This window comes from Dromiciops gliroides, chromosome 4 (assembly GCF_019393635.1).
Source record: "Dromiciops gliroides isolate mDroGli1 chromosome 4, mDroGli1.pri, whole genome shotgun sequence".
Classification (NCBI taxonomy): domain Eukaryota; kingdom Metazoa; phylum Chordata; class Mammalia; order Microbiotheria; family Microbiotheriidae; genus Dromiciops; species Dromiciops gliroides.
In genome coordinates, this window is record NC_057864.1 from 157,717,408 (window position 1) to 157,734,850 (window position 17,443).

Below are 17,443 nucleotides of genomic sequence, written 5' to 3' on the forward strand. Positions count from 1 at the left end.
GCTAGGGGTAGGCACTGGGACTTAATTGAAAGAAGGGACTTCCTTAGAGGAAATTCCTTCCACCAAGGTCGATCTGCCCCTGCTCTGCAGCTTAGAGTCTCAGAGAATTGTTTGGGGCACTTAAAGGTTACCTAAGCTGCCTAGTCACACAGCCAGGAATTGAAACCCAGGACTTGCACTGATGAGGCTGGCCCTTGGCTCATTATGCTGAGTTTCCACTAACCTTGTGCATTAATAGGTACTTAAATGCTTGTCGCATTCAATTGATCATAGAAACCAGGATCAGAAGCAATAGGTGGAGGGGGCAGCTAGGTGGCACAGTGTGTAAAGCACCAGCCCTGGATTCAGGAGGACCTGAGTTCAAATCCAGCCTAAGACACTTTACACTTACTAGCTGTGTGACCCTGGGCAAGTCACTTAACCCTCATTGCCCTACAGAAAAAAAAAAAAAAGAAAGAAAAGAAGCAATAGGTGGAAGTGATTATTTGAAAGCAGATTGAGGTTCAATGTGAGGAAAAACTTCCTACCAGTTAGAGCTAGCTATTGGCTGGCTGGCCTTGGGTGGTAGTAAGTTACCCCACTCCCCAAAGGCCTTCTAGCAATGGACAACCATTGGCAGGGGCTTTAGTACAGTGGATTTTTACTTAGGTATGGGTTGAATTAGGCCAGGGACTTCTTAACTTTTTTGTCTGTCATGGACCCCTTTGGTTGGCTGGTGAAGCCTTTGCACCTCTTCTCAGAATCATGATTTCAAAGAATTGAAAGAAATGCTCAGTTTCAGTTAGAGGTTAGTGAAAATAAAGATGCACTTTATTTTTTCCTTTCCAAGTTTATAGACTCCCCTGAAATGAGTCCATGGACCCCAGGATAAGAACCCCTTTTATTTTTTTTTTCAGGGCAATGAGAGTTAACTCACTTGCCCAGGGTCACACAGCTAGTTAAGTGTCAAGTGTCTGAGGCCAGATTTGAACTCAGGTCCTCCTGAATACAGGACTGGTGCTTTATCCACTGCACCACCTAGCTGCCCCAAGAACCCCTTTTATATAGGATTTCAAAACACCTTCTGTGAGAAACCTCCTTTGCTCAGAAGGGAAGGCTGGTACATCAGAGTGACTCAGTGGTTAGAGCCCTGGGCCTAGAGTGTGGAAGATCTGAAGTCAAATCCTGCCTCAGACATTAAATACCTTTGTGCCCGTGGCCAAATCCCTTAACCTCTGTTTGCCTCCATTTCTTTATATGTAAAATGAGGATTATAATAGCACCTACTCCCCAGGGTTGTTGCAAGGATCAAAGAATACAATAATTGTAAAGCACTTAGTACAGGATCTGGCACATGTTATGTAAGTGTAAAATAGTATTATTATCAGAGGAGAGACAGGTTGTTCTCTCAGGTAGAATGTAAACTCCTTGAGGACAGGGACTATAACTTTTGTCTTTGTATCTAGCACAATGCCTGAAACATCACAGACATTTATGAAGCAATTGCTGGGGCAGCTGGGTGGCACAGTGAATAGAGTGCTGGGCCTGAAATCAGCAAGATTCATCTTCCTGAGTTCAAATCCAGCCTCAGACACTTACTAGCTGTGTGACCCTGGGCAAGTCACTTAACCCTGTTTACCTCAGTTTCCTCACCCATAAAATGAGCTGGAGCAGGAAATGGCAAACCACTCCAGTATCTTTGCCAAGAAAATCCCAAATGGGGTCATGAAGAGCTGTACACGGCTGAACAACAGCAACAATAAAATGATTGCTGATCTAGTGAAGGAGGCAGGAGTGCGGCTGATATCTAGAAGCCCAGCTTCCCATTTCTGATCCCCTTGGACCTTCTCCTTGAAGGGTGATTAATTGGGGGAAGTACTTACTTGGGCTGAGGACAGGAATGATCATGACCCCAAGGCTGGCTGCAGGGCTCAGTGGGGAGCAGGGTGTAGGGATGAGAGTAGGATTCCTTCATTGTGGTGGTGAAGCTGGGGTGGAAGAAAAACAGAGTCAGCATGGCATACAGCCCCAACCAGGGCATCAGAAGACCCAGTCACATGTCCTGGCTCTGTCAATCACTCTACTCATGTGATCATGGCAAATCACTCCTCTCCTCTCCCCAATCTGGACTTCAGTTTCTTTATCTTTATTTGTTTTGTTTTGGTTTTGTTTTGGTTTTGTTTTTTTGTCTTTTTGCCGGGCAATGAGGGTTAAGTGACTTGCCCAGGGTCACACAGTTAGTAAGTGTCAAGTGTCTGAGGCTGGATTTAAACTCAGGTCCTCCTGAATCCAGGGCCAGTGCTTTATCCACTGCGCCATCTAGCTGCCCCAGTTTCTTTATCTTTAAATGGCATTGTTGGACTCCCTTACAGAGATCTCTTGGGGTTGAATTTAAGGTAAGGGCTGGACTGTGAGTCAAGGCAAGATGTCCTTTAGGTTACATTTGGGGAATTTTCCCCAAGCCTAAAAATTTTTAAAGCTACTCTAACATCTGAAATCACTACCCAGTGTTTGGATTAGCTCCATGGTGCACATCAGAAATAGTTAGTTAATCTGAAAGATAACAAGAGGATAAATGAACCCCCTTCCCCGATCTATTTTAAAACTAAGAGAACTTCACTCCCCATCCCTCAATTCCTGAATTACAGATTCAAATAATTTCAGAGATGGGTGGGGTGTTTGGGGGGGTATCTAATGTCTTAGACACCTCCCCCAACATCTAGAATACTTAGGGTAGTTTTCCCTCAAAATACTCATATGGAACCATTCTCTTGATATCTGGACTCCACCCTCTCCCTCCTTTGTCCTACCCTCCCAACACATCTGGAAGTCATAAGCCAGGCCCAGGTCAAACTTTCAGTCCCATCAGATACTTGGATATTTGGATCCAAACTCTGTTCTACGTTCCTTTCTCTCTTTCCTTTTTTCTATCTCTCTTTTCTTCATCCTTCGCATCAGCTGCCTCCTTTCCTTCTATGGCCCCAACTGGCTGATGATGATGCTTAACAAACCCCCCCAGTACCAGCCTTAGGGACAGAGACAAGGGTAGTGAAAGAGACAGTTAGGGATCCTGATGGAGATAGAATAGAGACAGAGATGGTGGCAAGTTAGAGACAAATAGAGAGATGGAAACAGAGAGACTGAATACAAAGAAAGATATGGGTAATAACAGTGACCTACTGGAAAAAGAGAGATTTAGGAGAGGGTTTGGTTAGACGGAGAGGTAAAGAAACAGATTGAGACAGACAGAAATGAGGATAAGGACAGGAGCAGGTATTAGGTCAGAGACAGATGGGAAAAGAGATAAATCTTAAGAGATGAGGAAAGAGGGAGATAATAAGAATAGGGAGATAATAGGGAGAGATAGGATCCGAGATAGGAATAGAGTAGAAACCAGGACAGAAGAGCAAAGGAGAGAAAGGTAAGTTGTGGAAGAGTCTGTGAAGAGAAAGGATGTATGTAGGGGGCAGCTAGGTGGAGCAGTGGATAAAGCACCAGCTCTGGAGTCAGGAGGACCTGATTTCAAATCCAGCCTCAGACACTTGACACTTACTAGCTGTGTGACCTTGGGCAAGTCACTTAACCCTCACTGCCCTGCAAAAAAAAAAGAGAGAGAGAGAGAGAGAGAGAAGGGGTGTAAAGCCTAGAGGGGATCAATCAGGGGTCTTCCTCTCTCACCTTTCCCAGTAGCTGCAGACGTTGGGATCATTAGGGTTGAGCGTGCTGCCCAGTCCAGGCAGGAGGAGGAAGAGAACGATCACTGGTGGCAGTGTCCTGGACAGCATGGGGGCCACCTGAGGGTCTGAAAACTTCACTGTATGGCCTTGGATAAGTTACTTAAATTCTCTAGATTTCAGTTTCCTCATCTGTAAAATGGAAATAATAATATGCTCAGAGGAATTATTAACAATAAAGTCTCTGGGGGCAGCTAGGTGTTGCAGTGGATAAAATACCAGTCCTGGATTCAGGAGGACCTGAGTTCAAATCTGACCTCAGACACTTGACACTTACTAGCTGTGTGACCTTGGGCAAGTCACTTAACCCTCATTGCCCCACAAAACCAAAACAAAACAAATAATAAAGTCTCATAGATGTTAGTTTTCATCATTATCATCACATAAGGGAAAAAGGCTAAGGAACCAGGGATACTTAACTTGGAAACGAGAAGGTTTTTGATGTTGGGGGAGGAAGGAGCACTGTCCCTGACTTCAATTATTTCAAGGGTTCTTTTGGCCCCAGAGCACAGAGCTAGGAGCAACAAAGGGAAGTTGCAGCAAGGAAGATTTAGGTCTAATGGAAGAAAGAAATGACTTACTATAGTAAACTCCCCATTACTAATGGATCCATTGTTGTGAGAATAGATGTGTTGGACAGGGGATTAGATTAGGGGGATTCTAAAGATTATGGGATTCTGTGAGCCTTGATTACTTACACTATTTAGAGAGGAAAGGTTCCCCTAGATTCAAGTTCCAGCTTTGAAAATTATTAGCTTTGTGACCTTAGGAAAGTAATTTCTCCTTTGGGGGCCAGAGTTTCCTCATCTATATAATGAGGGAGTTGGATTGAATGATCTTTAAGATCTCTGCCAGCTCTAAATCCTATGATTCCTCCATCCCCTGCCCTAGACCATAGGCTCTCCCAAGGACCTCAGGCATCTGGCCCTATAGTTTTGTCCACTTGGGGCCTGGCCCCTGAGGTTTATCCTTCCTAAGTCTCTGTCTATGTTTCCTTTCCCACTGGGAAATCACAAATAGAATAGGTGGCAAAGCTGAGATTTGAACTGGGGGGTGTGGGGGGCAACCTCTCCTCTCCTCTCAGGGCCTTAAACCTAAAAAAAAGGCTTGAGGATCACAGAGTTCTGGAATCTTCTGTGCTGTGCAAACACCACCCACACATACATACACACACACAGCCTCGCCTCACACACAATCTTGGGAAGAGAATCAGGACTCCCAGATGAGGTCGTCGTCTCAGGAGTACAGCTTTGGGCTAAGAAGGGGATCAGTTTAATGAGCTGCTCCTCGACCCGTAGCCCTCCACCCCCGTCCTGGGTTTCAGATTCTGTTCAGTGTTGATATAACTCCTCTCTCCATACCCCCCAAGGCAGCCACATCTGCTTGTAATTTTTTTTTTCTGGGAAGAGAGTGAGGTCCCACTTTCAGGCAGCTTATCCTCAATGAGTATCCCTGGAATGCAGCATGCCCTGACTTCAAAATTCCCTAGTCCCCACTCCCACATACCCACCCCAGGGTCATCAAGGCAGTCTCCCCATCTCTAAGATGGCTCAGCCTCTCCTCTTCCTTCTTCAGACAGCTAGGTTGTATAGCAGATAGAACACTGGACCTGGAGTCAGGAAGACCTGATTTCAAATCTAGCCTCAGATACTTACTGGCTGTGTGACCCTGATCAAGTCACAACCTCTGTATGCCTCACTTTCCTCATCTGTCAATTAGGGATAATAATAGCAACTACCTCCAAGGGTTGTTGTGAGAATCAAATGAGATATTTTTAAAGCATTTTCCAGATCTTAAAGTACTGTACAAATACTCTCCATCATTATTATTCCTTGAGGTCTCCTGAAAAGAGAAGGCAGCCTGTCCCTAATGCAGACTCATTCAGGTGTCTTCTACCCACCTTGGGAAGTCCCTTTTCAGACACGGGAGTGGCTCATTAATTCTAGGTGGGAGGGGGAATCCTCCTCCTCCTTTTCTAGTGTGTGACACCCCCCTCTCCCCCTCCTCCCCCCCTCAGGTGTCCTTACAGTCTAACAGCAACCTTTTAGCTGTGATGCCCATCCCTGCTTCCCCTCAGACATTACTCTCAACAGAATCTCGGGGTGCCATATTGGGAAAGGCATTAGACCAGTCATCAGGAGATGGCAGTTTAAATCCCAGGTGTGCCCATTGTATGTGACCTTTCTTTGGGCCTTTAGATTCTTGATATTTAAAATGAAAGGCTATGGGTCAGCTAGGTGGTGCAGTGGATAAAGCACCAACCCTGGATTCAGGAGGACCTGAGTTCAAATTTGACCTTAGACACTTGACACTTACTAGCTGTGTGACCCTGGGTAAGTCAATTAACCCTCATTGTCCTGCAAAAAAAAAAAAAAAAAAAAAAGAAAGGCTTGACTGACTAGATGAACTCTGAGGTTATGAGTCATCTTGGTCTTCTGGGCATGCCTTGCTAGCTCTGCTCCCTCCAGACTCCAGTCTCTCTCTCTCTCTCTCTCTCTCTCTCTCTCTCTCTCTCTCTCTCTCTCTCTCTCTCTCTCTCTCTCCCTCCATCCATCCCTCCCTCCCTCCAGAAGGCTCTCATTAGCTCCCTGTGGCATTAGGCTGAACACCAGTCCTGCCATGGGAAGAGCCAGTCCTGTCTGGGGCTAGTGTATAGAATTAGGGGGTCAGGGATCTGAGGTGAGGAGGATGACCAGAATTCCTATGGCCTGGGGCCAGTCAAGCATATAAAAGCTGATGGGGGTTAGGGGGAGGGGGTCATGATGCCTGGAAGAGCAACACAGGATACAGAACCTGAAAACAGGAAACAGAGACTAGAGAGGATGTGTGTCAGTGGGGAGACAGCAGCGGCAACAACAGCAAGGACAGGACACTCTCTGCCGTGAAGAGCAGAGCCCTTAGAAACCTCCTGCTGGGCTCTAGTTAGACCACCAGATTAGGCCAGGTGATAAGATGAGGAGCTCTGGGAGGGTGCAAGTACCCAAAATGTGAGAGAAAGAAACAAGGTGATCTTGGAAGAAGAATGCCGAGTTTTTCAGAGTTCTAGGGAGCTGGGTTCAAGTACAGATTACAGATGCTACCATCTACCGGCCGTATGAGCTCAAGCAAGTCACTGGAGGATAGGAGACTCATCTGTAAGATGGGGATAACCAGACCTGTTACTCTACCTCACCTCTTACCTGTTGTAGTGAGGAAAATGCTATCCATGAATATACCATCGATAGAGATGGAGATTAGACTTGGGATGTCATGGGAATTACCTGGTGAAAAAACTCCCTCTCCCAATGCGGGTCAACACCTCCATTGCAATTCATGGTCTTAGAGAGTTGGGGGGGGGGCAGCTAGGTGATGTAGTGGATAAAGCACCAGCCCTGGATTCGGGAGGACCTGAGTTCAAATCCACCCTCAGACACTTGACACTTAACTAGCTGTGTGACCCTGGGCAAGTCACTTAACCCTTATTGCCCCACAAAAAAATTTATTAGAGACTTGTGGGGGGGGTGGCATTAGAGGTTAAGTGACTTGCCCAGGGTCACACAGCTAGTATGTGTCATAGGTGGGACTTTAACCCAATCTTCCTGGCTTTGGGGTCAGCTCTCTATCCACTGTACCTTTTGAACTAGTATTAGTACTTATTGATAATTTAAAATCATATTTATTAATAATAACTACTTGTACTGCCTGCGCCTAGAATAGGGGAGGCATTTCTTTTTTGGCTTGGTCTCCAGGGACAGGTACCATGATGTAGGGGAGGATACCTCACTCCCTACCAGGGTGAGGGTCAGGACTGGGCTCTGGGCATAGTGTCTCTATGCCCCTTCCCCTAACAAAAATCCTGGAGTATGCTGGGTGGGAGCAAAGAAAGAAGCAGAGGCAGAAGGAGAAAGAGGTCTGGTTTCCCCTGTCCCTGGGGAAAAGGGATTCAATCAGAGCCCTTTGCCCAGCAGATCTGAAAAAATCTTTGGAGCCCTCAGCTATCACTATCGCCAGCCTGCCTGCCTGTCTTTCTGTTATCTCTCTGTCTCTCTGTTAATGCTTCAGCATAACTCCCTGTCTTTTTCTTTCTCTGATTCTCTCCCTGTCTCTTTCTCCAATTCTCTCTCCTCCCTCGCAGCCCCCATCCCAGAGCAGCTGCCGAGTTTGTTTTGAAAATTTCCAGCACCGGAAACTGGCTGGGCCTCCATCCACTCCTTTCCTAGGCCCCTGGGGCCTTCGGGTCAGGCCAGTGCTGGGCCAGGCCCATAGGAAGGAATTTTGTGCTAATGGGGCCCTAGAAATAGTTATGGGATAAATAAAAATGGACTATGATGGAAGCAGGAGGTCTGGGCATCCCCCAAATGTAGCTGTGCTCCCTAATATTCTACAGAAGTTACAGCTCCAATGCCACCTCCTATCCAGATCAAGCCCCACAGGAAGTTAGCTCTAAGCCTTAGGTGAAGGGAGAGGTCAGTGAGGAGGTGGGGCAGCTGGGCTGGGCCAGGCTGGGCTGGGCCAGGCTGGGCCTCCGCGAGAGTTTAGGAAGTCAGCATCAGTTTAGACAATATTTGTTGAATGAATGATTGAGTGAATGAATGAATGAATGAATGAATGAATGAATGAATGAATGAATGAATGAAGTGGATGAGTATGTGAGTGAATGAATGAATGACCCAGAAGGGCCAGAATGGGCCAGAAGGACAGGAGGTAGAGATGGATCAATTTCAAGGCCTTAAGAAAATGTAGACTATTGGGAAAAGAGACTGATGAGATCTGTAGGGGCATGATGCCATTGAGGAGAGAACATTAGACCTGGTTTTCATGACTGTATGACTATGGGAAAATCACTTAAACTCTTCCAACCCCAGTTTCCGTATCCAGAGACAGCTTGTCCTCCAGTGGATAGTGTGCTAGGCCTGGAGTCAGGAAGACCTGAGTTCAAATCTAGCCTCAGATACTTACTAGCTATGTGACCTTGGGCAAGTCACTTAACCTTTGTCAGCTTCACTTTCCCCATCTGTTTAATGGGGATCATAATGGCACCTACCTCCTAGGGTGGTTGTAAAGATCAAATGAGGTATTTGTAAGGTGCCTGACACATAATAGATGCTTAATAAATGCATATTCCCTGCCCTTCCCCCATCTATCAAATATAGTAGCCACGTACCTCCTGGGGCTTTTATGATGCTCAAATGAGATAATGTATATGAAGTGCTTTACAAATCTTAAAGTACCATACAGATGCCAGCTATTCTTATCAATCTCTCACCTCTACTTTTCTCATCTGTAAAATGAGGATAATAATTATGTATTATGGGCAGCTAAGTGGTACAGTGGATAGAGCACCAGCCCTGGATTCAGGAGGACCTGAGTTCAAATTTTGCCTCAGACACTTGACACTTACTAGCTGTGTGACCCTGGGCAAGTCACTTAACCCTCATTGCCCTGCCAAAAAAAAAAAAAAGAATTAAAAAAGAATTATGTATTATATGTGTAGCCTTGGACTAAGCACTATCAATTTTCCCACTGATAAAATACTAGGGTTGGACAAGATGAACTTTCAAGTTCCTGCTGGCTCTAATTCTTATGATCTTCTGCTGATTATTTCCAATTAATCCTGACTGTATCTTGCTTATACATAGTTGTTTGTTTTGTTTTGGTTTTTTTACATATTGTCTCCCCCATTAGACTGTAAGTTCCTTGAGGGCAGGGACTGTCCTTTGCCTTTCTTTGTATCCCCAGTACTTAGCACAGTCCCTGGCACATAGTAGGTGCTTAATGCTTATTGACTGACCCTGTAAATAGCTTATATTTAAAAACTGCATATACCCCTAAAGCACCTATGAGATAGATGATATAAACTAGTATTATTCCCATTCTTACACATAAAGAAACTGAAATAACTTGCTTAAAGTCTCACAGTTAATAAATGTTAGAGTTCATAGTCAAACGTAGATCTTTTGAGTCCAAGGGCTGTTAGCCACATTGCCTTCCAACCCATTTTTTGAGTTCTGTGTAGTCAGAGTCCTTTCTTAGGTACTAAATTTAGAGGTTGGGAAAAAAGTTACAGAAAAAAAACAGTTAAAAATCGAAAATTAAAATTAAATTTAGAGGTTGGAGGGGCCCCAGCTGTTGCCCTTTGGGAAAAGAGAATCCCAAGAGACACTCCCAGAAAAAGAGAAATAAGCCTTCTCCCCAGTCCTCCACCCACCCCCACCTTCCTCGGCTGAGGCATTTCTATCACTCTGATAGAGGGGAGGAAGGTCCTCATCATAGAATACTGGGAGTGCTCCAGATCTCTGGGCCAAAGTAAAGAACAATGGTTGACTGAAAGGTGACAGAGTTTAAGCAAAGCTTTACTAGGGAATTAAGGAAGTTTCAAGCAAAGTACTATTGTCTTGGAGAGAGGAGGGGAAGGGAACAAATGTTTATTAAATACCTACTATGTGCCAAGTACTATACTAAGTGCTTTACAATTATCTCACTGGATCCTCACAACAAGCTTGGGAAGTAGCTGCTATTATTATTCCTCATTTTATAGATAAGGAAACCGAAGCAGACAGCAGTTAAGTGATTTGGCCAGGGTCACACAGCTAAGAAGTGTCTGAGGCTAGATTTGAACTCTCATCTTCCTGACTGCAGATCCAAAGCTCTAACCCACTTTGAAGGTACAGACATGGGAGAAGAATGTAAGCTGGAGAGTGGTCTGGTTTGGTTACAGCATAGACCATTCAGGCAAAGTGGAATCATTGATGGTATCTTAGAAGAGGATTTGAATAATCAGAATGGAGCATCAGGAAGATTTAACTTAGAACTGATCTTAGAATCTCTAGCTTTAGGGGCAGCTAGATGGTGCAGTGGATAAAGCACTGGCCCTGGATTCAGAAGGACCTGAGTGCAAATCTGACCTCAGACACTTGACACTTACTAGCTGTGTGACCCTGGGCAAGTCACTTACCCCTCATTGCCCCACCAGAAAAAAAAGAAAAGAAAAGAAAAGAAAAAGGAAACAAAAAAAAGGAAAAGAATCTCTAGCTTTGGAGATACCTAGGTCCCAAGATTTAAGCCTCAGCCCAATCATCACCTTCTCCACAAGGCCTTTCCTGATCCTCTAGTGCTTCTAGTGAATTCCCTTACAAAATGACCTTGAATCTAGCATGAATATATGTACATACATATATTGGATGCACAGGGGTATGTATATATATATATATATATATGCAAGTATACATATGTGTGTATGTATATATACATATGCATGTGAGTGTGTGAGTGTGTATTCAGGGCTTGACTGTAAACTCCTTGAGGGCAGGAATTGCTTTTAGACCATGTATAAATGCTTATTAATTGATTGATTGATTGGTTAAGTGATAATCCAGCAGAAGTCTGGAGGATGAACTTTAGAGAAGACTGACCTTTTATGAGATAATAACAATTCTCAAGGTGAGAAGATAGGATGACCTGAACAAGAGAGGAGAGGAGGGTCTGGATGGAAGAGATGTTTTAGAGGTAGAAATGAAGGGATTTGGTAGAATTGGATATGGGGGCCCGACAGAGCTCAAAGTAAAGGGTGACTGTGAGGTTTTGGACCTGGTACACTGGGACAATGGTGATGCCATTTATAGCAATTGAGAAGTCAGAGAGAAGGACAGGTTTAGGGGAAAAGATTAAGTTCCATTTTAGACATGTTGAAGATTAGGTATTTTTTTTTTTTAGTGAGGCAATTGGGGTTAAGTGACTTGCCCAGGGTCACACAGCTAGTAAGTGTTAAGTGTCTGAGGCTGGATTTGAACTCAGGTACTCCTGACTCCAGGGCCAGTGCTCTATCCACTGCACCTTTAGCTGCCCCAGAAGATAAGGTATTGACAAGCCAAGGTATAAGCCGCAGCCCTGTATCACCATCTCCCTGCAGGACATCTCCAGCTGAGTAGATGTGATTCCCACTATGTGACCTAGACATAGTAAGTACATAATAAATACCGTGCAATTACATTGGTAGGAGATTGAGGGAGAGAGTGCTATTCAACAGACAACTGGAAATTCTGGACTGCAATTCTGGGAAGAAGCTGAGGTTGGTGATATAGAATAGAGACTGAACTACAAAGAAGTGATATTTAGAGTCAAGAGAGTGGGTAAGATCATCAAGTGAGTGTCTAAAGAGAAAAGGGCCCAGGATAGAACTTTGGAAATATAATATCCCCATGCATTCCTGCCATATTTAATTCATAGGATCATAGTATTTAGAACTAGAAAGGGCTCTGGGGATTTGGAGTCCATTCAATGTCAGGGACTAAAGAGTCATTAATGACTAAATGTGGACTTGGAAGGAGGCCCCTAATAAAATGTCCAAGGTGATTTAAAATGTTTATCAATGACTTGAATAAAGGAATAGAAAACAAGAAAACACTGAGCTAGGAATGGTAGGTAGCTAACAACATCATCCAAATATATTTTTAGAGGCTGTGACATTTGGCCAAAACCATTACACTGAACAGGAATAAATGCAATGTTGTATACTTGAGTTAAAATACAAGATGGTGGAGGCTCGGCTAAACAGAAATTCAGCTGAAAAAATCTCCAGTTTTAGTGGGCAACCAACGACCTCGACAAACATCACTAGTGTGATATGGCATCTGGAGTACTTGGTTTGACCTTGGACCTAATTAAGAGAAGCCCAGTGTCTGGGACTAGGGACTTGAAAATCTCACAGTACTCTCTGCCCTACTAAGTGCACATCCTGAGTATTCTTTTTAGTTCTGGGTACCACATTTTAGGAAGAACACTGATAAGCTAGGTAATGTACAGAAATAGGATGAGGAAAGCTTTCAGGTTATGTCACATGAGAATTGGATGAGGGAACTAGAGAAGTTTAACTTTCAGAAGAGGGGGAAGGGAACAAACATTTATTGTGTTTTTGCAGAGCAATGTGGGTTAAGTGACTTGCCCAGGGTCACATAGCTAGTGTCAAGTGTCTGAGGCCAGATTTGAACTCAGGTCCTCCTGAATCCAGGGCTGGTGCTTTAACCACTGTGCCACCTAGCTGCCCCTCTAGAACAAATATTTATTAAACACCTACTGTGTGCTAGGAGCTATGCTGAATGCTTTTACAAATATTATCACATTTGATCCTCATGGCAACCCTGAGAAGGAGGTGCTATTCTTATCCCCATTTTATAGTTGAGGAAACTGTGGCAGAAAAAAGGTACATGACTTGCCCAGGGTCTTGTTTAGTCATTTTCCAGTTGCATCCAACTCTTTGTGACCTTTTTTGGGCTTTCCTTGGCAAAGATATTGGAGTGGTTGAGCCTTCCCCAGCTCATTTTACAGATGAGGAAACTGAGGCAACAGGGGTGAGTGAATTCCCCACGGTCACATAGCTAGTAAGTGTCTGAGGCTAGATTTGAACTCAGGAAGATGAGTTTTTCTGATTTGGGGGCGGCAGTCTATTCATTAGCTGTCCAAAAAGAATAATAATAACAATAACAACAATAACAATAGTATTTATATAGCAGTTTAAAGGTTTGCAATGTGCTTTAAAGGCAATATTTCAGGGGCAGCTAGGTGGCGCAGTGGATAAAGCACCAGTCCTGGATTCATGAGGACCTGAGTTCAAATCCAGCCTTGACACCTACTAGCTGTGTGACCCTGAGCAAGTCACTTAACCCTCATTGTCCCGCAAAAAAATAAAAAAGTTATTACCTCATCTGATCTGCACAACAACTCTAACATAGGCTGCTGCCCTGATCTCCATTTTGCAGATGAGGAAAATGAGGCTTAGAGGGTCAAGTGATTTGACAGAGTCACTGATACTATATTGGAGACAGGATTTTAATCCAGGTTTCTCTGAGGCTGGGACCAGCACTCTACCCACTGCAGCCCCTAGCTACTTATATATAAGATTTATATTTTGTTTTGCTTTTTTTTTTTTTTTTTGCAGGACAATGAGGGTTAAGTGACTTGCCCAGGGTCACACAGCTAGTAAGTGTCAAGTGTCTGAGGTCAAATTTGAACTCAGGTCCTCCTGAATCTAGGGCTGGTGCTTTAGCCACCGCACCACCTAGCTGCCCCTAAGATTTATATTTTTACCATATCACCTCATATATATCTCTGTAATAATTTCTCAAATATCTGTAGTGCTTTCCTCATCACACCCCTTTGCAAAGAAGACACCTTTGCCCAAAGCTACAAAAGTAGCATGTGTCAGAGATGGCTAATGTGATGGAAATTACAGGAAGGAAGATTTTTGCTGGACAGAAAGGAAAATGCCCTAATAATCACAACTGTACAACAAATGTGCCAATGAAATGGGCTACCTTCCTGTTCTATGATCTTGTCATTCCATGACCCAGTGGGGAGAGGGTGAATGCTGTGTGGAAAACCAGCTTTGGAGTCAGGAAGACCTGAGTGGTTCAAACCCTGCCTCTACCATACCAGCCGAGTAACCCTAGGCATGCTGTGCCAAATCCCCCAAGGTAGGAGCCTCTGACCGAGAAATCCCATTTTAGCCTTCATTTCAAACACTAAAATGAAAGGACTTGGATAAACTCTAGCTCTCCTGGCCTAGATGAGGAAGGGAAATCCTTCTCTTAGACCAATGGACACCTTCTAGAGTTAAAGATGACTTCAGTGGGGCACTGAAGAGAGAAACAATGAAAAGCAAAGGAGACACAAGCTCACTTACTTTCTTTTTTTTTTTTGCAGGGCAATGAGGGTTAAGTGACTTGCTCAGGGTCACACAGCTAGCTAAGTGTCAAGTGTCTGAGGCCGGATTTGAACTCAGGTCCTCCTGAATCCAGGGCCGGTGCTTTATCCACTATGCCACCTAGCTGCCCCAGCTCCCTTACTTTCACAAGAGAAATGTAATTCTTTGTTGCTATATAAATTTGTCAGAGATATTTGTATGTGTGGTAATACTACCCTAAACATATGGTTATGCTATAGAACACATGCATTTTCTATTTTCAACAATCACAACTAATAAAAATTATCTTAACATTGAGTTATAAGCTCACTTACTTTCTTAGTCAAATGTGTCTAACCTTGTCTCTGAGGTGTGGCCTGGATACTCCCTGGTATCTACAAACTTAGATCAGAAATGAGGCATCATGGTCAAAAACAATGCTTTTGGAATGAGAGAATTGGAAGACCTAGGCTTCCAAACTTGAATTCCAATACTTAGTAGGTCATGCACTCAGGGCCTGAAGTCAGGAAGATCTGAGTTTAAATCTGGCCTCAGACACTCACTAGCTGTGTGACCCTGGGCAAGTCACTTCACCCCTATTTGCCTCAGTTACTCATCTGTAAAATGGGGACACACTGGAGAGGGAAATGGCAAACCACTCCAGTATCTTTGCCAAGAAAACTTTGTCCATGTGGGCACGTAGAGTCTGATACAACACAACAACAACGACGACCACGACTGTGCCACTTCCTCCGTGGGAAAGACTCTTCACCTTTAAGCCTCAGTTTTACACCTTTAAAATGAGCCTTTAAATTCCTTTACAACTCAAAATTATATGTTCTCTCCTACCTAAATAAGTGAGGGGAGGGGGCAGCTAGGTGGCGCAGTGGATGAAGCACCAGCCCTGGATTCAGGAGGACCTGCGTTCAAATCTTACCTCAGACACTTGACACTTACTAGCTGTGTGACCCTGGACAAGTCACTTAACTCTCATTGCCCCACCAAAAAAAACAAAAAACCAAACCAAAAAGTAAAAAAAAATAAGTGAGGGGAAAAAACAGGAGGTCTATCAGTGGCACCTCCCCAGGGGCATAGGTACATGGGTGATTTAGGCGTCTATGATGACAACAATCTAAGGCAGAGGTGTGATGGAATCTACTCCAACGGACTTGGAAGAGTAGATAGTTACATTTTCAGTGTGAGCCTTTGCACTTTGGAAACCAGCAAAAGCTACAAGTCAGGCCTCGTTTTATTGCTTTGTTGATTTTCTAGACTTGAGAATGTTAACACTGCAGAATAAAGTGTAAAAAGTGTCGTGTGTGCGTTTTCACTCGGAGATCCGGCTGTTACACATCTAACGGCACAGCCCTGATCGAAATGGGCCATGAGACGCTCCGTAGAGTTAGAAAGACTAGGGCCGGATTCGGAAAACATAAACTCCAAGTTTTGAAACAATGAAACTGAGTATAAACTGCGCCCCCGAGATTCCTGCTCCTTACGCCCAGTGGGCAGCTTGTACGAGCTACAGGGTAATGTTGCTTCCCCGGGACCCAAGGGGCGGGCCTTGCGTCGGGAAGGAGCAAACTCAGCTCAGGGCTTCCCTGGCTACTAGCGAAAGGGTTGCGTGGGAGGGAAGGGGTGGAGATAAAGGGGAGCGGTGTGTGGTCCAAAGACTGGGGCGGGATGGTCTGAGGAAAGGTGTGGCCCGGAGCTCTCCAGGCCCCGTGGAGAGCTCAGCCCCTAGTGGCCAGCCTCACCTCCAGGTGCTGTCCCCACTGCGTAGAGAATGGGGATGAAGATTCAGGCACCACTCCTATCCCCGAGTCATAATCTACACCTCTGTCTCCTTAGCTGGACTGGGTATCCTGAGTGTCTCATATTCCTCCTTTTAAGAAGGAGGGTACGGGGCAGCTAGGTGGCGCAGTGGATAGGACCTGGATTCAGCAGGACCTGAGTTCAAGCCCGACCTCAGACCCTTGACACTTACTAGCTGTAAGACGCTGGGCAAGTCACTAAACCCCAATTCACACACACACACCACCACCAACACCACCAACACCAACAAACAAGAAGGAGGGTACCTAGGCACCTCTCTCTTCCGAAGGTCTCACCCCAAACACCCTCATTGCCTCAATCTACAGCGGCCCTAATGTTCGGAAGAATGGAGAACAGCAGAAAAGTTGAGCGGGCGGGGGGCGGGGGGGGGGGCGGTGCGGGAAGGATAGACTGGCTTCTGATTTCCTGGTCTTAAACCTTTTCTGTGAATCACCTCCCTGAGGTTTCTCTTCTCTTCTGGTGAAAATACACCCGGGTTGCAGTCCAGACGCTTCTACTAGCTGCCTTTGTCGCCTTGGGCAAATCGCTTAACAACCCCTCCAACCCCCGCACCCACACCCACCCCGCCTCAGTATCGGTCAGTAAAATGAAAGGGTTAAGTTAATCGATCTCTAAGCTCTCTTCATTTAAAAAAAATCTTTTTGAATCGTAATTTTATTGCTATCTTTTGTTTTACATCCTTTTCATTTTTGAACATACCCAGCCCCCTTCCTTTCCATATATGAAGCAGTTCTCCAAACTCAACTAACACACATCCACCCAGCCAAAAGGCGCAATATTCCACGCTTCGGGTCTCTGAACTTACAAGCTCTTTTTGCTCTTCTTGTTAGCCATCCAAGAACCCTTGCACCTCTCCCCCTCCCCATCCTTCCTCAGCCCCTACCCCTCTTCCAGCCTCTCCTTCCCAGTGCTCAGAGATGGAACCTAGAAGTCCAAGTGTCCAGGCCTCTGGTACCTGAGGCCCCTTTTCAGAGTAGGCTCAAGGCCAAGGAAATCAGAAGCCTTTCACTCCTCTCCTTCTGCCCCACTCCATGGCTATCCTCCCTTTTTCTCCTCTGTTTCTCCATCTTACACTCCATGCTCCTCTTCTCCTCCAGGAAGGGGAATGCTACTCAGGCTTTGGGCTCTGGAGTTGGGTCATTTGCATATTGATTTGCATGGCCTGAATTTCAGATCCAATGGTGGGAAGTGCTCCCTACTCCAGTCTGTAAGCCTTCTTTCCCAGCAGTTAGTTCCC

At 44.9% G+C, this 17,443-nt stretch overlaps 1 protein-coding gene across 1 annotated transcript in view; it reads right to left on the bottom strand.

Moving 5' to 3' along the window:
- The window catches only part of PEAR1 (platelet endothelial aggregation receptor 1), a 42,143-nt gene that overhangs the window by 16,567 nt on the left and 8,133 nt on the right, over nucleotides 1-17,443 (bottom strand). The window contains exons 3-4 of the mRNA XM_043963578.1: nucleotides 3,658-3,845; nucleotides 1,863-1,967 (exon numbers count right to left, since the gene is read on the bottom strand). Of these exons, the coding sequence (XP_043819513.1) occupies nucleotides 1,863-1,967; nucleotides 3,658-3,764 (212 nt within the window). The 5' untranslated portion in view covers nucleotides 3,765-3,845. The remainder of the gene's footprint in view (nucleotides 1-1,862; nucleotides 1,968-3,657; nucleotides 3,846-17,443) is intronic.